Below are 23,360 nucleotides of genomic sequence, written 5' to 3'. Positions count from 1 at the left end.
TCTAAAAGGTTAAGTTGCACTAAGTTGGCTTCGTAGGTCGGCACTTAAGATATAGATGCAGCTCAAATGATACTTAATTAGAAAGATTAGGACTTAATAAATATGTCAAATTGGTCCTTAAAGAAGGACAATTTGGGAAAATGGCTCGAATGAAAGATTGGTGAAGGGTCAAAAAGTGACTAATTGAAAGATTTCTTGTTGGATACCTCTACCTCTGTTTCTAAGAAGAGCACGCTGCCTATGCTTCCTAGATTGTGAGCATGCTTCATGTTGATGGTCTACCACCCTAGCACTATTGAACATCATGATGGCCTTGCATTGGATACCCATGCCCCACTATTGAACATCATGATGGCCTTGCGTTGGATATCCATGCCCCACTATTGGAAGTCCTGAGTACCCTATAGCAAAACACAAATGCACATTATAAGATGTTTCGAGGTCGAATATGTTCAACTCCTCTCTCTCTCTCTCTCTCTCTCTAACTGTAAGGAGAATCTCTATCCACCCTGAGCACTTGCAACCAAGGTCACCATTGACTCTCTCTCTCTCTCTCTCTCTCTCTCTCTCTCTCTTTGTGGGTAGCACTATTTGCTTGAGACTGACAACCAAGTTCACCATCAACTTTCTCCCTCTCATTGTTCAAGGTGGTGCTCTATCTACTTGCAATTGGTCAAGACCACCTCTTGATGCAATCTACTCTTCCTTCGCTCATAGTATACAAAGTTTGAAAACTCTGTGTGTGTGCGCGTGCGTGCGCGTGCACAAGGTAGCACTATTTGCTTGAGACTGACAACCAAGTTCACCATCAACTATCTCCCTCTCATTGTTCAAGGTGGTGCTCTATCTACTTGCAATTGGTCAAGACCACCTCTTGATGCAATCTACTCTTCCTTCGCTAATAGTATACAAAGTTTGAAAACTCTCTCTCTCTCTCTCACTCACTCACTCACTCACTCACTCACACACACACACACACACACACACACACACACACACACAAAATGCATTTGCCCTATCTCTACTTTATGTGCAAGGCTTAGAAGGCAGGTAATTATAATTTTTATAATAAGTAAATTGTGACCATGTGTAGTATCACCATCAATGTCAAGCCGCATCACACTTGGACTCCACATACACTCATACTGTTAGCAGATCAATGAATGAAACGAAGGGGTCCTTGAAGGGGACACACACACACACACACACACACACACACACACACAGAGAGAGAGAGAGAGAGAGAGAGAGAGAGAGAAGTTTTAAGTAGTAGTATGGTAAATTGTAGCATATTAAAAGATCATGAAAGGTGCTCTTAAAGATCATGAAAGGTGAGCACCTGCGATGAGTATCAAAAGATAGAAAGGTAGAGATAAAGGTCATATAGAGAAATAAAATTTTAAGATTTTTTGGAGATTTTGTAGTACTAAATCCCTCAAGGCTCTACATGAGCTTAATGCCACTTTGTACATTTAGTTATGGAGAATACAATACGTCCACTCACAATTGTGAGTTTGAAAAAAGAAAAAACACGCTCACCACCCATGATACACTTGACATATGTATAGTATCAAACCAAAATGAGGAAACACACAATGGAGCCACTCCCAAGGACATGATTTACCAATAAGAGAGAGCTAAAATCTTTACCTCACATCAGTGCTAAGGACAAATCAATTTCACAAACATACAAAATTCCCTTTAGGATAGATTCAAAGAGAAAATTTTCCAAAATAACCGACAATTTTTGTAATTTAACTTTGTTTTCTTGAATTTCCAAGTGGATTTCCTCCTTCTTCCCATTCCTTCAACTGGCTATTTTGATTTTTCAACCGGCTCATGGCTAAGGGAGGCACACTTTTCCCAAACACTTGTTGATGACACGTGAAGCTAAAGTTGTCTTAATGGCCTACCTATCGCTTAGAATAACTCAAGGAAAAGCTAGCTTCCATTCTTTGCCACCCTCCAATTGCCTTATTATTAAAAAAAACTGGTTGATCTCAAACATCCTAAGATTAATGAGGTTATTAGATCATATTCTCTCTCCCTTTAATAACCTTTTAAAGGCACCATGAACTTCATAAGCATAATAAAACACTATCCACTCAATTCTTTCGAGCATGGACATCACAAAACTCTCAATAAGAGGCTTCAAACTTCATGACTAGAATAGAAGAGCTAAATAGATGATGAACTTCTCAGCCTTTAATATGTAGTTTTGCTATGAGATTTTGAGCCTTGCTTGGCGGAAACAAAAGCTGGAAATGAGCACGATATGCATACGAAGCTAGTGCTTCACGACAGAGAACTCCAATTCGTTGTATAACAAAATGAACTGCAAATAAGCAAGGACGAAGGCGACCCAAAACAGAGACCCCTCGTGTGCAAATTTCGAACCCTCGATCCCACCAAACTAGAGTCACACACATCATACTCAGTTGCCCACTACACCATGCTCGTAGTCTAACTTTTGGATCACAAGCTTTTTTTAATTGGGAGGTAGGCCGACTCTATTTTGAGGCCTGACCACTTATTGGGGTAGAGGAGCCATACTTCGAGGAGACATACTGGCCCGACCACTTACTAGGGTAGAGGAGCCATACTTAGAGGAGCCAATATGGCTCCTCTACCTTATATCAAGGTTTGCCAACTTCCAAGTTCTAATTTATCTAGATATTTGTGGATATTTTTGAATAACTTCTCTCTTTTTGACACTTTATGTTGAACAAGTGGCACCGTCGTTGGAGGCGGCAAGAGTCCCATTCGTATCATTATTTAAATCTCAGGAGTGAATTCACGAGGCTACAAATCCATGCAGCCACGTTGGACCACTCATGTAGGAGCCTACCTGGTCACCACTATGCTCGATCCACATGGGAGCCTCCTGCTCGCCGCAACATACAAGTGGAGGCTTGCCTGCTCTACCCTCCTGCACAAAGAGAGTGGCTGGGATTACCTTTTGAAATTAGTGTCAAATCTATTGATGACATTATTATACACGAAATTTTAATGATGGATTGGTGGGACCTATACACTCCATCGACTGCCCATGGAAGCTTAATTACCGCATGGGGCTTGGAAGCTTAAGGGACATCTCTCTCTCTCTCTCTCTCTCTCTCTCTCTCTCTCCTCCAATAGTGAGTGTGCGAGCTCGCAGTGAAGGTCGTCATCTTTTGAGGATGGGGAACCATTGAGGGTGTGTGTGCTTTTCCCGTACGTCAGGTGAGCTTGTTTTATAATGTATATGGGTCTTTCCATCATTGTAACTTGGTCCCTTCTTTTAATGCTTAATTGACTTCTTTGTTTTATAAAGGTTATATTTTCTTTTAATAATGTAAATGAATCTTTCCATCATTGTAATTTGGACCTTTTATTCAAAGCTCACTAGACTTTTTTTCTTTTTTAAATCTTTGTTTAGTTTATAAGTTGTATATAGGTTTTATTTTTCTTTTATAATGTAAGTGTCTTTTTTATCATTGTAATTTGGTCCCTTTATTTAATGCTCACTTGACTTTTAAAAAAAAAACTTTGTTAATTTATAAATGGGTCTCTTCATTTAAGGATCTAATGACTTTCTTGTCAACTTTTTGATTTAAAACATACTTTTTTTCTTGTAAATTTTATTTTCATTTACAGACAATTTCTAACTAAAAAATTATTAATTGTCCTAAAATGAAAGAATCTTTTCACCAATGAGATTTTTTTTTCAACTTTTGTTTTTGACATGCAAATATGCACCTCATTACTTTAGTGCATGTATTATTATTAGGGATTAGCTTTAGAATTTTTCACAACTAAGTTTTTTTTTTTCAATTTTTTGTTTGATATGTAAATTTCACCTTGTTACTTTAGTGCATGTATTATTATTGGGGATTATGTTTAGACAATTTCAATATTCATTTCTATTCTAGTGATATTATTGATTTTTTTATTTAATAACATGCATCATTTTATTGTATAATTTGTTTTATTGATATATTTATACAAGAATTAGATTAATTCGTAAACTCTCACTAATACTTTATATGTTTTATATTTTCATGAGGTCAAATAATATAACACTCATACATAAGGGCATAAGGAAAAGTAACGATTTTTGGTGCAATTCTTTTACCATTGAATTGAATTGTTGGATGTTCTCCACGTGGAATTTGAATGTTTTTGGATTTTAATGTGTACATATGAGAGTGCCTCCCCACTCTCTCACTTTGTTGGAGTTGAGGTAGCTCGTTCTCTCTCTCTTCTCTGTAGGCCGCCATAAATATTTACCTTGTTTAAATTGAAATGGTGGTCCTCGTGTTATGTAATACAAAAGGAGGAGAGAGAAAAAGAGGTTTTTAACTTACAAAAGAGTGTGTGTGTGTGAGAGAGAGAGAGAGAAGAAGAAGAAGAAGAAGAGAATTTTAACGTCGTAGGAAACTATCCCAAGAGACCTTAAAGATCTATCCGACAAGGAGAGTTGAACTCAAGACCTGTTATTCAAGAGGGAAATGGCATAACCAATGAGAGAGAGAGAGAGAGAGAGAGAGAGAGAGAGATGGATAACTTACAAGAGGGAGTTGGCGACACAGGGCCCACGGCCCACGAGGATTCCGGAAGCAGTTGCTTTGCGTGGCTCGCTGCCATGCAGAAGTTTTGAAGATTAGGCTGCACTACCTCGCAGCTCAACAACAGGCCGCCTACTTTCAACGGCAGTACGCAGACACAGGTAGTCGGTTCACTTAATAAGTTCTGCTGTCCGATTTTGATGCTGGTAATGCTCGATTCACCTTCACGTTAACCTGGGCGAAACCTACATAACCAGTGGAGGCCTCACCCACCATTGCTAGATAATGTGGGTTTTCCACCAACCCCGCCATGTAGGCTCCCTGCCTACCCTCAAAGAAGCTTCTTTTGCCCCCCTCTTCCTTGCCAAAGATACACACAAATGCCCCTTTCCTGCATCTTGCTTCATTAGAAATGTGAGCAGAAAGCTCCAGCTTTCTAACTTGTCCTTGAAGGCAGCAGCTAAAGAAGCCACTACCGAAACAAAAAATGTAGAGTCCGAAGGTGCTGCCGATTCTGTGGATGCCAAGGAAAGTGCCAAAGCCTCTCGGGTGAGTCATTCTGATGAAATTTCACTCCATATAGTTAAGAGTGATGGCTTTTATCATTAGCCCCAATCTCACATAGACTCTGCTCTCACATAGATGCATGTCAATAGATAATATTATACACGTTTGTTTACAATTTTCAGATTTACAAAATCTTGCACGTTTTTCATGTATCTGAGTACGCATTTATACAGCAGTCATTTTACCGCTTGATGAGAAATTACAACAGATGGATTATGAAACCTCAATTACACCGAATCGATTTCTTCTGAAACTTTTGTCCTTAAAACTTCTGCCTTTCTATGGACCAAATACATGGGTTATGCGATTGAGCTGATTGGGCTGTTTTTGTTTAGCTCTGTGGAGTGAATATTAATTAGCAAGCTCACCGGCTTTAGTGAAAGCACCCATTTCACTCTTTTTCATATTTTGTGAAGGATTAGAGAGCTGAGGATTGGGAAAGGGCACTTAAACTGCAACAATCAGGTGCCTTGCATGATGTGAAAGTTGAAGCCTGTAACAATGGTGGTCTGGTTGTTCGTTTTGGTTCTATCTCTGGATTTCTACCATTCTCTCAGATCGGCAATGGCCGAGTTTCTAAAGGTAACGTTGGTAGTTTCATATCATTTCCAATGGCAATATGCATTAATTCTGCCAGGAAAGTAGTAGCTGTTGCCGTCTTGGGTTGTTTTTTCTGACAGGTTTAGAATAGCGTTACCATCAACCGAAGCTGCCCTGTGTTTCACAAACTTAATGCAATGATTTCGGTGGCCTTGCATGCGCACATGTAAATTATGAAAAGCAAGGGTGCATGCTGTAAAGCTTTGGCAGGGGCTGCGAGCAGTGAAACCAGGGTGCATCAATTATGTCTGTTTATATGTTTCGATTGTCAAGTTTAATTTCAATTGTTTGAAACTTTACTAGTTGCATGCTGTCATGTGCCTTAAAGGAATCCCCTATCATAGCAACAACCTTTTGTAAGGGCAGTCAGCAGATTCCCCAGCACATAGAGTTGAGAGCCATAGTATCAGACTGGTGGCTTAGTTGTGGCAAATGGTTTCTTGGTCACCAAGGGCACAGTCGAGGGTGGAGGTGAAGACAAGCAAAAGAAGATAGTGGTATGGGGGATAGAGGTGGCGAGCCATGCAGAGGGGGTTTGCTGTCAAACGATAGTGAGAGTTAAAGTGTGGTCAACACCATTGGGTAGTGGGGGCATGTTTGAGTGATGTGATCAAGTGTGCTGCCTCCCTGGACCCCAAGATGTACTCCATTGTACTACCTCTTCGAGACTGATGGTGGGATGCAACCTTTGAGACGGATGGTGGGATGCAACCTTCGAGACTGACGGTGGGGTGCAAGTGAGGCCTCCAGAGTTTGGCCATTTGGCCATCTTGCCATAACTAACGAGACGGTGAGGTGACTAGTCTAAGTAGGTCTCGTCCATAGGCTGTGGATATCACTGTATCTGCTGATGTCCTGCATTGCTTGCTCTGTGTCCACCTGTTGTAGTCTCCAATGAGGAAGACCTCTCCAAGGCTGGAGCAATGTACATGAAACTCCTCTCACGTAACTTTACTATGATCCACATGAAGGGGGCCTCTGTGTCCGGTCCCATGATTACTATTCTCCCCTGTAGCTCCTTCTTGATACAATCACTACTACTACTGAGCCTCGTGAAGTGTTATGGCTATGCAATTTCTATGTAGAGGCTTCCATACATACCTCTCCCCCGGCACTCGTGTCTCACCTCCTCAAGTCGTCCTGGATGCATCCACAAGGAGCCATTGCAATCCCATATCTCAATGTGTATCTCCATCCTAGGTGTCTCGTAGGTGGTGAGTCCCTGGCCTTGCCATCAATGATGACCCGCCCGTTGTTGTAGACAACTCTCTTGCCCGTTTGGTTTTGTTGTACTCGAGGCATGCATGACCGCCTATGCTCGATTTTCTTTCATGTGATCGTCAGCCAAGAAGATAAAGGCCCCCCGAGAGAGTGCACTCTGCATAGTACTACCCTCTTCTTCATGAAAGTAGTCCTCTTGGCTTCATCAGGGAATTGAAGGATGAGCGCTCCATGCTTTAGTGAATGGGACTAGTACCTATCCCTCTTGCCTCACTTCAATTTTCCCTTCTATGGATTTGGCAATTGCTTTCATCTTCATCTCAATCGTTCTGGCAAGTGCTTTAGTGAGCTCTTCTTTCTCTCTCTTTTAAGGATCATCCCTTTCTCATGGTTTGGTCAATCTCGAAGAGAGGCGATCTCTTTGCTCTCTCCGTTTTCCATAAAGCTTTCTCCTTCTCCCAATTTTTCTTCTCCTTATGCCAAGCCTCCATGTCCTCCGGTTGGTATGGACGTTCGTGTCCACGATCATCTTGTTCTCCTTGATGATTATGGAGAGCTTTTCTTCCCTCTTTGTGAGGTTGGAGGTCCATCCTTTAGCCTCCTGAAAATTATGTTGTCCAAGTTCTTCATGAAAGAGTAGTTTGGGGAGGAGGTCAGAGATCTTCATGCCGACGAGAAGTTCCCACTCCAGGATCCCTCTGGGGTTGTGCTGGAGCCCCAGTTTGAGGCATATCTTGAGTCGGCTTTGGGGGATTTTGAGGTGGCTCTTCCACCATCTTCGCTTTCATCCACTAAGCTTGGAGGTTTAGGGTTTAGACTGTCGAAGATGTGGTATGGCAAGGGTTGGCTTTGCAAGGTGGTGGCGAGGAGAGGGGTGAGGTGGACACATGGGGATAAGTATGTTGCTGTTGAATATGCATGGAGCATCTGAATGTCGGAAAGCAAGGGTATTTGCCATACGATGACCAGCAATACGGATGTTGCTTGCAAGGAGAGGCTTGAGTTTGACACACTGGGATAAGTATGTTGCCATTGAACATGCATGGGAGGATCGGATGACGTGGTGTCCATGGCGAAGCTCTAATATCTTAAGCACCTTCTGCACGTTTGACTGAGCGAGAGCGGCGTGTAATTCTGCCTTTTTTTTTTTTGTTTGAGGTGCTGAAGCCTCAAGGTCTTTTTCTTGTCTTGCCATGACGGGTATGTTTCTGCAAAGAACCGTCTCTCCTTATAGAAAAGGAATAGAGAGGACCTTGCTCTAATATCACTATTAGAGATATGGAAGCGTGAACTTAAACACTTTTAAAATAATTCAATCAAATCGTCTAATAATCCACTCGGAATAATACTTAGAAATAATGTAGACGGACTCCACACTGGGACCGGAAGATGGGTTGGTCTCCCCCCATGAGATTTTTTTATTAGTTATCAACCTGATTCTTACAAACACATAAATAGGAGCAGCTTGCACTGCACTCCGTCCCGGACTTATTTTGATGCAAGAAATGCATGTGAATCATTAGCCTAATGGTTGGAATTTCATGTGCTTGTAGCCGGAAGTGTGCTGAAATTCAGTGTTAGAAACTCGTTAGAGCGCTGAAAATTTGTGTGGACAGCAGGTAGAACCCTTGTTTGAGTGCTGCTATTTCCAGAGAGACACACACAAGGTTCTACGGGCTGCCCTTCTCCTCCGAGTGCGCTTCGTAGCCTTTGCATGGCCTTCCCGAGAGCCAAAGCATTAAATAGAGAGAGAGAGAGAGAGAGAGAGAGAGAGAGAGAGAGAGAGAGAGAGAGAGAGAGAGAGAGAGAGAGAGAGAGAGAGAGAGAGAGAGAGAGAGAGAGAGAGAGAGAGAGAGAGAGAGAGAGAGAGAGAGAGAGAGAATGAAATGAAATGAAATGTTATATTAACGTCTTCAAAAGGCCAAAATGACCTATGAGACCAATCAGTTACAAAATAGTGAATCTAATACCATGTCTGGGTACAAAAGAACTAGAAAAGAACTAGAAGTGGAACAAAATACTACTACTACTACTACAATCTAAAACTACGTGGGTGTAGCAGCTGATAGAGAGAGAGAGAGAGAGAGAGAGAGAGAGAGAGAGAGAGAGAGAGAGAGAGAGAGAGAGAGAGAGAGAGGAGAGAGAGAGAGGAGGGGGGGGGGGGGGGGGGGGGTTGAATTGAGAGCTGAGAGAGAGCTCTGTGTGTGTGTGTATATGCTGCTCAAAGAGAGCCTCCAACAGGTAGGGCTACCTTCTTATGGCCAAGCGTATGGATTTTCACTGCCAGATGGCGCTGCATGGGGGGGGGGGAGAGGGCTCGCAGAATACCCACGCTGGCTTCTTTCTAAACTCCACGCTACTAGTTGATTATTTTGTTGTTATTTTAATGTTGTGAGATTTGGCCCTTTTCAGACTGGCCCGACCACTCATGCTTGAAGGTTTTTTAATCCTTAGGCTTAAAAACGAGTGTTAAAACGGGGGTTTCTAGCCAATCTACAACATTTTTGCCTCTACTATTTCCACACTCCTCCTGATTCAGTCTACTTGCTCCCGTTGGGATGTATTTATACAATGTCCTGTCACAAACTGCTGACGTGTCAAGCCACTGAAGAACGGAGCCGACTTGCAGATTCCGGCCAAGGGGCCTAAGCCTTAGAACTTGCATAGTCACAAGGGACTCCCTTTTTTGGGCTTCCCGTCCCCACTTGCCGTCCCGCTTTTACACTAAAAGTCCATCTGAGCCCCGTCCCCCGTTCCCCGTCCGGGAATGCGTCCCTTGTGATTGCTTAGAAGAAGCAGCAGGAGAAGTAGAAGTAGCAGAAGAAGTTTCACCAACTTGCAAAGTCTTATCGAGTGGCCTATTTTTAAAGAAGACTTCCCACCAACTTATGGGACCTTGTTTGATGGGGCCTAAGTGACCTAAAGAGATTAAATAAAACGGAGCTCACACACACACACACTCAATTGTGTGGAGTCATGATGACGTGGCAGTTGTGTGGATAGCCCGAAATTTGCACTGACATGCTGACGTGGCAGACAGTACGGAATCCCACAGTTAACGTTGACATGCTGACGTGACAGACACTATGGAATCCCGCAATTTATGCTGACATTGTGACGTGGAACTTGTACGGATTTTCGTGATTTACGATGGCTGATTTTCAGTGCCAGCTTTTGGGCTAGATACTTTTGAGTTTAGAGTTTTTCATGTAAGTGCTTTTCATAGGCCAAGAGCCTTTAAATATGTGCAGAGGTCTCAGTCTTTGGCACTCTTCCGGGTGAAGGTACAGAGCGCAAGTACCTACATTGTACTGAGTTCAAGCAATATAAAGAAATATTGAAAGGAACGTCAGCGTTTGGGGCCAGTGCTATCTTGGGTTGGAGCTCCGCCGCTCCTTGTCTCGTGTGTCGTGCATCTCTTTTAATTCAGTTGTTATTTGAAGTGCTTAAAGTTGCTCAGTCTGTTCTTTTCCGTTGGCACGTGGTGCCCGTTCCCGTGACAGTGGTATCAGAGCTTCAGGCATGTGCTTATCTGAAAACATACCAATCCCACCATAGAGCAGATGGAGCAAGGTGGCGCTTCCAAATTGTTAGAAATTTGTTTTTCAAAGAATCTTCGTGGCCCGACCCCGGACTTATTAGCCACTCCCACCCTTACTTCATTGCGCATCGGGCGCGCTCCCGTCTTCATCGCTCTGTCTTACAGGGCATAAGCCATAAAGATAACTTGCAAGAGAAGGATCAAAGATTTGTCGAGCCACTGTTTTTCTCCGAGGCAGTGCCATGCAGTGGTGGAAGTCTATAGCTACCAAGCCGCACACTCCAAGGGCTTGGCAAGCTTTCAAGAAAATTTTTGCCCGAAGTTACATGCCTTCAGACATCTTCCTTCGGCTTTTGGCGGCTTGCCACAGAAACCCTAGCAAATTAAAAGTTGAAATTTCTCGACATCTCTTAGCAAGTGTCTCTTCTCAAGCTGATAACCTTGGAGGCCCAGTGTGATTGCTATATCTTGGGGCTACCATTACCGCCACAGGAACGCTGTGTGTCGAGACCTATTTCGACTATTCAAAAGCTTGTAGACCATGTTGCGGTCGGCTACAAATTTATGGTAGAAATCTTACCCTAATTTTGGTGCAGGTTCAGGATGGAAGCTATGTCGACTTTCGAGCTCGATATCGAGAATTCTTTTTCAGTTTGATTGTTCTGTTTGAGAACTTGTTTGGTGATCTTGTTTGGAATTTGTTTGAAATGGATGGTATCTGTTTTGAATTTGTCTTGGTGCCGATTTGAATTGTTTGGCTCTGGTTTTAATAATTGGTGATTTTACTCTTGGGTGGAGTAGTGAGAAATGATGTTTGAGAGTGCTTGCTCATACTCATGGCCCGGGTCCTTGTGGTTATTTGCGGGGGGGGGGGGTATTGAATGTTTGAAAAGTGCTGTTTGTACTCATGGCTCGGACCCTTGTGGTTATTTACGGAAGGAGTATTGTTGTTGTTTACTCATGGCGTGGACATGGATGGTTATTTACGTGGGGAGTATTAAGGAGTCTGAGCAGTGGTTACTCTCAGCGCCTCCAAACGATGCAAGCTGCAGTGTGGGGGGCGTTTGGTTGTAAAAGGCCTCTATATCTCATGGCCCAGACCTTTTTAGGTTATTTGCAGGAGGAGTGATGAGAGAGTTGTTGAACAACTCATGCCCTGAACCAAGATGGTTATTTGCGGGGGGAGTGTTCATGGGCGACTTTATGTTTCTATGTCTTGTAACATGCATATGTGAACATTTGTGTTGCATTGTGATGTGCCAACCATTGAATACTACTTATTGGCTGAGATTTTTTTGGGAAGCCAACGAACGAGGATATCAAGAGCTTCGATCTGGAGTGAGACTCCTTATTGGATGAGATTTTTTTGGAAGCCAACGACCAAGGATATCAAGAGCTCCAATCTGGATTGAGAAAACTGATTGTCCTTGGGAATGACCCTCGGAAATTTTTGAGCTAACTTGAGTTGTTTTGCAGATATGCTGTAATCGTGGACGATTACTTTCTTTCAAGAAGGGGGGATGCCACAAACTGCTGACGTGTCAAGCCACTGAAGAACGGAGCCGACTTGCAGATCCGGGCGAGGGGCCTCAACCTTAGAAGAAGCAGCAAAAGAAGCAGAAGCAGTTTCACCAACTTGCAAAGTCTTGCGGAGTGGCCTATTTTTAAAGAAGAGTTCCCACCAACTTATGGGACCCCGTCCGATGGGGCCTAAGTGACCTAAAGAGATGAAATAAAGCGGAGCTCACACACACACACACACACACTCAATTGCGTGGAGCCATGATGATGTGGCAGCTGTACATATAACCTGGAATTTGCGTTGACATGCTAACGTGGCAAGCAGTACGAAATCCCGCAATTTACGTTGACATGCTGACGTGGCAGGCAGTACGGAATCCCGCAATTTACGTTGACATGCTGACGTGGCATCTGGGTCCTGTACGGATTTCCGTAATTTACGCTGGCTGATTTTCAGCGCCAGCTTTTGGGCCAGATGCTTTTGAGTTTAAAGCTTTTCATGTCACTGCTTTTTAGGCCAAGGGCCTTTAAATATGTGCAGAGGGCTCAGTCTTTGGCACTCTTCCTGGTGAAGGTGCAGAGCGCGAGTACCGGCATTGTATTGAGTTCAAGCAAATATAAAGAAATACTGAAAGGAACGCCAACGTTTCGGGATAGCGCTCTCTTGGGGTGGAGCTCTGCCACTCCCCGTCTCGTGTCTCGTGCATCTCTTTCAGTTTAGTTGTTATTTGAATTGGTCATAGTAAAAATGTTAAATCGTACCTTTTTTGAACAAACTGGAAACACCATTTTATTCATGTGCTTGTTCTAAGATGTTCTGCACTTCGTCCAGCTACTACTCTACTTATCTGACTATTGCTGAAGTAACTCAATTCCCCATCAATTTTCTAGCTGTTTGAGCTTACGTTCACATCTACACATCTAATAAAAGAGCCCAATGTTAAAAACCCACAGAATGTGCTACTTGTTCTGATTAATTTGATAAATGCATATTTCTTTAGATCTGTGAGTGGTCACGGTTGTGTCATACTCGAAGTTGAAGTTGTATGGACAGCGATAGGAAATCATGGATGTGTGTTGCTCATGCAGCACCAAGAGACGAAGCATGTCCATTGTGCCTTTTTCTTTAATGGTGTGCTTTCTGCCGCTGTGTAAGTTTTATGCTCAAGTCAAGCAAGGATGTAAGGGGGAGGGGGACTGATTACAGCTTAATGAAGTATCTTGATTACATGAGATTGTGTGCTTGTCTTTCGGTATTGAAGTAGACACTGAGGCTAATTTTAGAATTGAAGACTTGAGAAACGTAAGCAGGTAGTAATTTTGATGACTCGACCTATGTTTTTTGCTCTTTGAACTGTTATATGCAGAAGGAAACTCAATGATTGACGTGGGAAAGGATTTGATTGGGAAAACACTTTCAGTGAAGGTAAGAATCTTAGTGGCATAGCTACAAAACAGATTTCTTGCATACCATCATCTATTTGGATGTCTGTTATCTTTGATAGGTCATTGAAGTGAGCAAAGATGAGAGGAGGCTGTTAGTATCAGAGAAAAAGGCAGTGTGGCTTCAAAGCATTCAACAGCTGAAAGAAGGAGATGTCTGTGAGGGAAAAGTTAACTGTGTTACAGACTTTGGTGCTTTTGTAGATCTACTTTTCCCAGACGGTTAGTACTGAATCACTCTAAGGACTGTTGTTTTGAACCAGGAGTCACTGAGGATCTTAAAGTGGTTGCTAACAGTGGACTTGTATTTCAGTATCTTCAAGTTGATTGAGAGATTGCTGTCTTTGTTGTCTATGTTTATCTGCTGCATTCACTTGCAGCTTTGAAAAGGAATACAGTTTTTAAGCATGTTTTTACTATTTTGATACTGATTCTGGCAAAAAATTTCTCCGACTTTGGAGTTGGCGAATCTCTGCAAGGCTGCTAGTTGCAGTGGGTTGTCTGTCAGCTGAAAGCTGTTACACATAAGTTTCATAGTTAACGCTTTTAAACCGATGATCATCAGAATATTAGCACTTTCCTAAAAATCAAAGAAGAAAATAGAATTTAGGAGTTTTTCTAAGGAACCAATGGCCGTTGTGTATTAAGTAACGATTTCACATATCATAAGAGTGTCAATATAATCTCTTTTAATTGCTCCTTTTTCAGCTCTTGTAATGGTAGAGGACGTCACATCATAACCCACTGTTTCAGCATATGGAAAAATTAAGATAGTCCGTACAGTGCTCCCAATTGTGCTTGTAGCTCCAAGACTTCTGCTTAAAGGTCAATTTACACATGTGGCACACTTGATAGTATCCTCTGTTAAGTCCAGGCGAATCACCGAAGTACCAACTACTAACGGAAGCCAAGATCATTGTGCATCTTTATCATCTATGCATAGTGACACCCTTTTTGGGCTCTCTGTCCCCACCTCCTCTCGTTCCCGTCGTCCCAATTCTGTCCCCTTGTTTCGAACCCCTCTTGTGGAAACCAGATTCCCCTTCAAGCCTCATACCCCATTCTCTGTCCCAGCTGTTCAGGATGGGCTAGAAAGAGGGATTACACTATACCCCCATCATTTGCCAAGTGTAAGCCATGCCCTGCTTGCAGAGGCCAACATTTACTTCTTGTGTCTTACCCGTCCTTATGAAAGCCATCAAAATAGTATGGGTCACCCTATAGAAGATTCTATTGGCTCCTCTACAAACACGTGGCGGGAATGCCTCATTGCCAGGAATCTAGAGTACCCCTTTTGAGTCTGGCATTCCCTTTGAGTGAACAAATACACCACTATGTTTGGTGATTCACCATCCATGGAAACTGTTCATGTGATCTATAGAGTCCTACAGTTTATGCATTTATAATCTCTCTACAGAAATCTAGTGTATGTATGTTATCCATGCTTTGCACAAGGATCTATAGTGAAATCTGGATTGATGATGAAAAAAAGATGTAGAGAACACTAGTTGGGATTACAAGAAAAACTCCATTTAGTTTAACTTGACTAGATTCCAAGAGTGGGCTTCCGTTTCCAAATACTAGGGTTGAGTGTGACATAATGACGCGTTTCGTAGGTGTGAAACCCCAAAACCCCAAAGCATGTGAAACATTTTGTTTCAGATCACAGGTTTCCCAGCCCTAAAATTGCGAAACCCTGACACCCCAAAATGTTTGGAGACACAGCCGAAACACGAAACTTGTTGAAACAACAGACTTTGAGGTTTCAACCTTTGTAACAAGAGTTTTGTATTCACTACTTATCATAATGATACAAAAATATAGAGTTTTTGCAGACACAAACAGATTTGGGTTTTTTCCCATGCAGTAAAATTGATATTTGCTTTTTTGTTTTTCTCGAGCTTCCAACATAGTGGGCACTCAATTGCTCTCTCTCTCTCTCTCTCTCTCTCCAATTGTACTGATGCATATTTGAAAGTGTGTGCATGTATAGAAAGAAATAAATGTATATGTATGTATGCATGTGTAACTAAACTTATACATGTGTGCACACATCTATATATTTCTGTGCTTCTAAATATAGATGTGGGTGTGGACTGTGTACATGCACACATACATACGCGCACACACTTTTTTTTAAAAGTAAATCTGTTTTGATTAATTTACCAGTGGGAAACCTCAAAGTGAGGAAAACCCACCAAAAAGGTCAGATACAAAGGGAGGAACACAGAAGTGTTCTGCGATGTGAAAGCACTAAAAGCAAACATAGAAGAGTTGCAAGATTTCCAAGGATATGTCCCCAATAGGGAAAAGGATCTGCCTCATGCCGGTGAAACATGCGGAAATGGCGTTGGCGCCACAAAGACCATAGTGACCAAAATGTGACCCATGTGAAGAAGATGGCAAATCGTTGAAGGGAAGTCGGAGAATGCCAAAAACCCAGAATCGCTTGTGGAAAACTGATGAGGGAAATCGAAAGTGCATACAAGCAAAAACACGGCGAAAGAAAGCTATGGTGTAGCGACAATCCCAAAGCAGATGTCTGACAGTCTCTTCACTAGGGGAGCAACTGACACAACAATAGGAGCTGATGTGACACTGCAAGGAGAGTTCCAACCGGAAGAACTCCCAGCAAACAGCGCCATAGAAACAGACACTCCTTTAGAGGCAAGTGGGACCTCCAGATTGCAGTAAGAGCCTTTCTCCACCATTGAGCAGATTTGTGTAAAGACCAAAGCGCATTATAGTGATCAACAAGCTAAGAGTCGTGGGTAAGAGAAGCATAGATATGGCAGACTGAAATCGCATCAAAAGGAGTGCCCCATAAATATCAATCCTGCATGCACACGTCATCCACTGGCCAGTGGCGGAATGGGGAGGAAAATAGCCAGCATATGCTGAAGCAGGCTCCAGATCTGACGATAATGCAGGCCCAACCCGAAGCGTGCTGCCGCCCGAGAAAAAGCAAGCAAATTCCCAGATGAATCCACCACATCATCTACCGTGCGTATGCCTCGGCTAGAGAGGAAGTAAGCTTGGCGAGATGACTGATCAACCATAGTAAGAGAGAACACCCTACTCCAGTGAATGCTTTCCAAACGCAATGAATTTCCATATGCTTGTTGCGTGCCATGCCAAGAGAGATGATCCGTAACAACTTTCCAAGCGGAGAGCAAACAAGAGGTGATCAAGCAACCTGGAATATGACCAACTATCTTGCCAAACACAATCTCCCAAAGGAAAGTCTACCAATGACCAAATTCCGGAGTGGCAACATGCCGACATAGATCAGCAACCATAATTGTTCATGGCTAAGACTGCTGTGCAAGAGTAGGCAATAACATGGCCTTCCTCGCCAATTCGTGGTGGTGAAGGTAAAAAATATTCAACCCCCCAAGACGCTTCAAAGTACAAAGTTTCTCCATTGCTAACAAACGGAGGTCTTTCTTATGAGAACTAGTGTGCCACAAGTGAGATACAATACCAGACATAAGCACTGAGAGACGGGAACGAGGCCAGCGCAACAACGGCAAGTAAAATTGAATATATGCCATCATAATGCTTCGCACAATACGAAGTCGAACATGTAGCAGCCATGTAGACAGTTTCAAATAGTTCAATTTGACATTTAATTGTTGCATGACCCAATTGATTTGCTGGGTATTAGTTACCTGACAACCAATAGGATATTCTAAGTGCCTGACCACCACATGTGGATCAAGAATCTCACCAGGCCAGAGAAGATGATGCCAGTCGCAAACACCAAGAGGCAAGATTTCGGATTTCCTAAAGTTAACCTGAAGGCTTGCTGCCAAGCCAAATGTATCCAATGCATGCATAATCTCTTGCACATCGTCCTGTTTATTGCGGGGCATGAACAACGAATCATCAGCATAGGCCTGCCCTATGAAGTCTTTCCCATTGGGTAATTTCAGTTTGTGAAGACGACCAAGCGAAGTCAAGTGTTACAAACACAGTAACGAGGGGTGAGTGGCAATGGCATACAACAAGGCGTTGAGCGGGCAACTCTGTCTGGCAGAGCATCCAAGAGGCCAAAGGTTCTTTCAGCTCCCCATCAAGAAGGTCTGAAGACGTAGTGTGTGCGTACAAGAAGTATACAACATTGACAACCTTTGGACCAAATCCAAGGGCCCGCATTGTAGCAGCAATGAAATCCCATTGTATCGTATCGAAAGCCTTTTCAATGTCTACCTGCATTATGAGAACATCCTGCTGGGTATACTTGGCATATTCCATTCCAATCAATACATTAGCCAGATTATCTAGACGATGGTGGTAAGGCAATCATATGTGGAAGTGCTGCTGGGATGTAGTCAAATTTACATCTTACATCAGAAATACCATCAGATTAGCCAAAAAGTGATGTTTGTATATTTGGCCAAATGTTTCGAAGGGTTAAGACCTCTGGAAGTGATCCCGCTGCTCAACACTATGGCGAAGGCAAGCCACGAGATTACTCCACCGCTAGAATGTGTAGCGAAAAGGAAACAAGAACACGGGAGCACGAAAGAGAAATGAAATTAAAAACGTCTTCAAAAGGCCAAAGTGACTTAAGAGACCAAAAAGTTGCAAAGTGGTGAATTTGATACAATGTCTGAGTACCATGAGAGTTACCTACATGTGTGTTCGGCACGCAAAACGGAGCTCAAAACAGAGAATTACAGCTTGCTGTAATTTTTTTGCAGGTTCAGGGTTTTGATTCTTTTTGATGCCTAAAGGTCCCAGGAGCTTCGGGGAAGCTTGGGAATTGCCAAGAAGGTGTTCTGGTGCATTTTAGAGGCTAAAAACAGAGAATTCAGCATGCTGTAGTTTCTTGCGAGGTTTGTAAAAGTGCTCTAATGGGCGTGGAAGTCATCTATTACTTGGGGATTTTGTCTGTGAAGCCTTCTATTGTCATTATGCTACCGAAATTGGGCTAGAGTAGCAATTTTCAGCCGAAGAGGAGTGGGACAGGTCATAGAAGACTACAGGTTTTTCTCCAATTTAAATTGGAATAAAGAAATACCAAAAGGGGCGCCAACGTTTGGGCCAAGGGGTTGTCACTGTCTACCAGGGAGCACTCTAGCTGCCAAGTCGTAAATTGTTGTGAAGTGGTGAATTCCAGTTACAAGTTTATTCGTGAAGTTACTCTGTGTCATAAAGTAGAGATAAAGCTAAACAATGTATAGATCGGGTGTGTCACGTGCACATCTAACCCTATGTGCATGTGGACAAGCTATCTCAGGTCTAGGGTTCAGGTCAGCTTAGGAAGTGTTATGGCACCTTTGTGAGCTTGTAAGCAGGCCGTGCATGTCGAGGCACTTAGAGTAGTTGCATATCCTCTAATTGCACACCCAATACCACCCATCATATACATTGTTCAAGCAAAAGGTCCATTTTCCCGCCCAGTTTTGGGACAATACAGTTTACAGGCATTTTGGCATTTTATTCATGAGGTCTTGGATTGTAGGAGACTGCTCGACCCAGTTTTCCTCAGCTATATAGGGAGACATGGGGCGCCCAGTTTTAGCAGAAAAGCAGGAGTTCCAACAACTTGCAGAGTTCTCTCCTTAGCAAGACTGGCAGAAGACAGCCTAGCGTTTTTAGTCAATAGCAGCAACTAACGTTTTTGGGAGAAGTTCCTCTAGCGTTTTCCGTAGCAGATCAACCCCAACGTTTTCTGGCGTTTACTGTAGCAGATCAAGTCTAGCGTTTTGCAGTTCCAAGACGCCAGATCAGCCAAGCACATGAGCGTTTTCAGTTTTCAGCACTTAGCCACAGCGGATCCAGGCCGTAACCTCGCAGATCTCACCTACCCACAACAGATCCTCGCCGTACCGTCGAGTCAGCCAGCATTTACAGTTTCAGCCCACTGTTTTCAGTTTTAGCATCTGCTTTTTCAGCACATCGTTGTCAAGTCGTTGTCATCGCCATCCTCGCTGACACAATGTCAGAGATCAGCAGAAAGTAAGAAGTCTGCAGATTTCAACATTTCAGCCCTAGCGTTTTCATTTTCAGCCCGTTCTCATCGTCGTCATCATTGTCGTCGACATCGTCGGCAAGTCCATTGCATCTAGACCATTGTACCAGATTTGTGCAATCTATAACATAGACCTCTCTCGCCATAGAGAGGGGGGCACTTGGAGCAGGGTTTGAGAACCATTGTGAGCGGGATGGAAACACACACGCCTCTATACTGACCCGACACACACTCTTGGGATGATACACACACACACTATGGGGCACCACTTGGCTTACATAACCCACTTGGCGGAGACAGGGAACACACCGACAGAGTGAGAGGAGAGAGACTATCCACTTGCCCACTCCACAGAGAGAGAGACACACACACACACACCCAAAAAAACTCAGCTCAAAAGAGGAGAATTTCTGATGTTTAGGTAAAATAGAGCTTGGGCCAACACCAATGGGGCAAATAGCTCACACAATATCAATAAAATATGCCAGATACAATCACAAACTGAAGCAGAAGCTTCGCTCATAGGAGAAACTTACACAGAAAAACAGTGAGGAATTTGGCAAAATGGACAGCGACATCGCGTTCGGAATGGCCCAAAACCCCAGTCTACAATGTCAAAGTGCTCAAATCTGACCTCGGATGAGCAGTTTACGACCAAAACAGGCTCCAAAATGGGCAAAAACACAATTGCGACTGTTCCTCCTCTTCTCTCCACGTTTTTTCTGGTCTTCTCTCTGTTTTTTCAGTTCCCACACTTAGCTTTTATTACTTGGGCACCCTTGGCCTTTTAGATGACCTCAAACAGACCCCGAACAGGCCAAAAACTGACCTCGCAGTGCATAGTTGTCACCCTGCTGCATCCATCCGCACACCTGGCACTCAACTTTTTCCAATAATGCATCATACAACCACGTGAAGTGGCCCCCAAATATAGTCCTCATGATGACCTCTCTGCATAATTATCACAAGAAAACACCCACGTTGTGTCTGTACTTATCCACGTGCAAGTATTGACCCCATTCGACCTCCTGACGCCACTAGATGCCATATGACACACGTGCTTACCTCATGTTTTACGCGAGAAGTTTTACGCGTTACCAACTCCTCATTATTATAGAAAAAACACACTGATACTGGTGATAGTGAAAATCGATGCATTATGTACACCTTGTCCTACCTGTACACATGTGGGCCCCACGTAACCACTTGGCTCTAGAAAATGGGCAATTCTTTATTTGATGCACCATGCACGTGTATGTACATATGCGCAATCCCTTACTCCAAAAAACTCCTGACATAATTTGCCCATCCCCTAGCCAGCTAGATCATTCATGATCAGCAGCAGCAAAAAGAGATATGAGACTTGCAGCGTGACAAGTCTCCACATCCCTCACAGACATTACTTACTCTGCAGACATCTCATCCTGCTTCACCATCATCAATCTAGCATGATACAATTTAAGACGCCATCCATTTACCCTTGACTTATGTAAAATCCTATCCAGGCTAGCCAACTGATATGTACCATTTGGAAAACACTCCACTACCTTGAAAGGGCCTTCCCACTTGATTTGAAACTTCTTTTGGAAGGTGTTGTCCAGCTCACTGTTGTAGCGCAAAACCAAGTCTTGTTTTTTGATACCCTTACTTTTGACCTTTTCATTTATCTTTGCTAAAGCCTTATCCTGCATCTGCCCATAATGTTCCAATGCACTCATTCTATCTAGCTGAATTTCTTGTAACTGTAAGAGCCTCTCTTTGAATGCATCACTAGGTGGCCCAAGCAACTTCTCTAGCATCTTTACTGCAGGCAACTCTACCTCCACAGACAATAGTGCTTCTTTTCCATATACCAAATGAAATGGAGTAAACCCTATACGAGTCTTCACCGAAGTACGGTAAGCCCATAATGCACTAGGCAATTCTAAATCCCAATTCTTTCCTTGGTGCTCTGTCACTTTCGAAAGGATTTGTATTAACTCACCATTGAATCTTTCATTTAAGCCATTACACTGCGGGTAATAAGGAGTGGTATGCTGATGCCTAATCTTCATCTTCGCGCATAAAAAATCTAGCAGTTTAGCTCTAAATCGTGGCCCCTTGTCCGAAAGTAGCTCTAGTGGAACCCCAAACTTGCAACATATTTCATCATACACAAATTTTGCCACATCCTTTGTAGTGATTTGTTTTACTGCTATAGCCTCTACCCATCTAGAGAGATAGTCCACTGCAGTCAAAATGTAGCTTTTTCCCCTGCTTGTGATAGGTAACGGGCCTATCGCATCAATCCCCCACTTTTCAAATACATCAAACGCCATAATGGTTTTTCGTAGCTCTGGCTTCAACACTCACTTCCCAAATGCTTGACACCTATTGCAAGACCTACACCAATGGTGAACATCCTTGTGCAAACTAGGCCATACATACCCCTCTTGCAAGATCTTATGCAAGGTGATCTTTAGAGCAAAATGGCCATCACATGCGCCTTCATGATTCTCTTCCAACACTCTATAAAGCTCCTCCCGCCAAGGTACACGTCTCAACACGAGATCAGCCCCTTTCATGTACAAGACATCACCAATCAATTTGTACCTGTATGCTCTACGCACAAAGCCATACTTCTTAGACTTCGGAATGTCCGTTGGAACGATTCCTGTTAACAAAAACTCTTCTTCTTGAGCCAAACTTTCCCGGCCTTGATAAAGAGGTAAATCGGTCCTCAACACAAATAGCTGCCTAATCATGCTTTGAGTCGCTTCATGTGCCTCTCCATTTAGAGCACGTTCAATGTGTCTGATGCTCCATGCTTTAAACTTTTTTAACAGGCCTTTAATTCTGAAACACATTTCCTTCAATGAGGTGTTCTTGCTCTTCCACACACCCAACACTTGCTTCACAACCAACAAGGCATCACCTTTTATGCTCAACCTTCTAATCCCATGCTTCAAACAAATGTGTAATCCGGCTTCCAAAGTAGCATATTCAGCCTCATTGTTACTATGCGCATCCAACTTGAACCCTCCCTTGCATACTAGCTTACCTCTGGATCATAAAGTGCAATACCCCCTGAAGCCGCATCATGGCTCTTTTTGTATGAGCCATCAAAGAACAACACATGTGCATTGCTGATCTGTGACACTTCTTCAACTACCTTTCTCACCACCTCTTCCTTAACAAGGAGGGGATTCTCCTTATAGGTCAACAAATCAGCTAGGGTAGCCTTTGTACTGTCTTCCACTAGGAAAGAGAACTCAAACTCTTGCAGCTCAATTACCCATTTCTTCACCACATTTGACATGTTAGTGCCATTAATTAACTGTGGCAAAAAAGCGTAACTCGTCAAGAAAACAAAAGGTCGTGGTAGCAAGTAATGACGAAATCGTTGACAAGCAAATATTACATTGGCCATCACTAGCTCTACTTCCGAGAATTTTCTCTCTGCTACCAACTTCACTTGGCTTGCACAATACACTGGCCTCATATAATGGCTGCCCTTCCCCTTTTGCAATAGCATGGCTCCAATGGCATCATCCCCTACTGATGGATTTACATAAAACACTTTCTCCCAATCAGGAGCCTGCATGGCTGACAACCCCCCTAACATCTCTTTCACCTCTTGAAACACTTCTTCACACTTGTCATCCCATTGCAATGGATCATGCTTCGCCACTTGTTGTAATAGATAAAGGAGCTGTGAAGACAATGAAATAAACCTTGCTATGTACTTCACTTTGTGTATAAAGGTTGCCAATTGCTTTGTACTTGTAGGTGATGGAAGAAGAATAATAGACTTAACCTTGTCTGGATCAGCCTCAATGCCATTTTCTGACACCGTATGGCTCAATAACTTCACCCTTGGCTGTGCTAGATGACATTTCTTTGGATTTAGTTGTCCTCCACATTCATCATATCGAGCAAATACCATCTACAGCTTCTCATG

The 23,360-nt window shown here is 43.0% G+C and overlaps 1 protein-coding gene across 2 annotated transcripts in view; it reads left to right on the top strand.

Moving 5' to 3' along the window:
• Positions 1 to 4,553: 4,553 nt before the first annotated feature.
• The window catches only part of LOC147457971 (Nucleic acid-binding proteins superfamily), a 33,379-nt gene continuing 14,572 nt past the window's right edge, over positions 4,554 to 23,360 (top strand). Inside the window, exons 1-4 of one of the 2 annotated variants that reach the window (XM_086512728.1) lie at positions 4,554 to 5,096; positions 5,537 to 5,696; positions 13,365 to 13,423; positions 13,503 to 13,662. In XM_086512728.1, the coding sequence (XP_086368854.1) occupies positions 4,833 to 5,096; positions 5,537 to 5,696; positions 13,365 to 13,423; positions 13,503 to 13,662 (643 nt within the window). In that variant the 5' untranslated portion in view covers positions 4,554 to 4,832. Of the gene's footprint in view, positions 5,097 to 5,530; positions 5,697 to 13,364; positions 13,424 to 13,502; positions 13,663 to 23,360 lie in introns of both variants that reach the window. The other variant, XM_086512729.1, reaches the window with a different exon arrangement.

The sequence above is a fragment of the Adiantum capillus-veneris genome, chromosome 5, assembly GCF_014529385.1.
Source record: "Adiantum capillus-veneris isolate H3 chromosome 5, ASM1452938v2, whole genome shotgun sequence".
Lineage (NCBI taxonomy): Eukaryota > Viridiplantae > Streptophyta > Polypodiopsida > Polypodiales > Pteridaceae > Adiantum > Adiantum capillus-veneris.
This window is presented reverse-complemented; position numbering and strand designations above follow the sequence as displayed.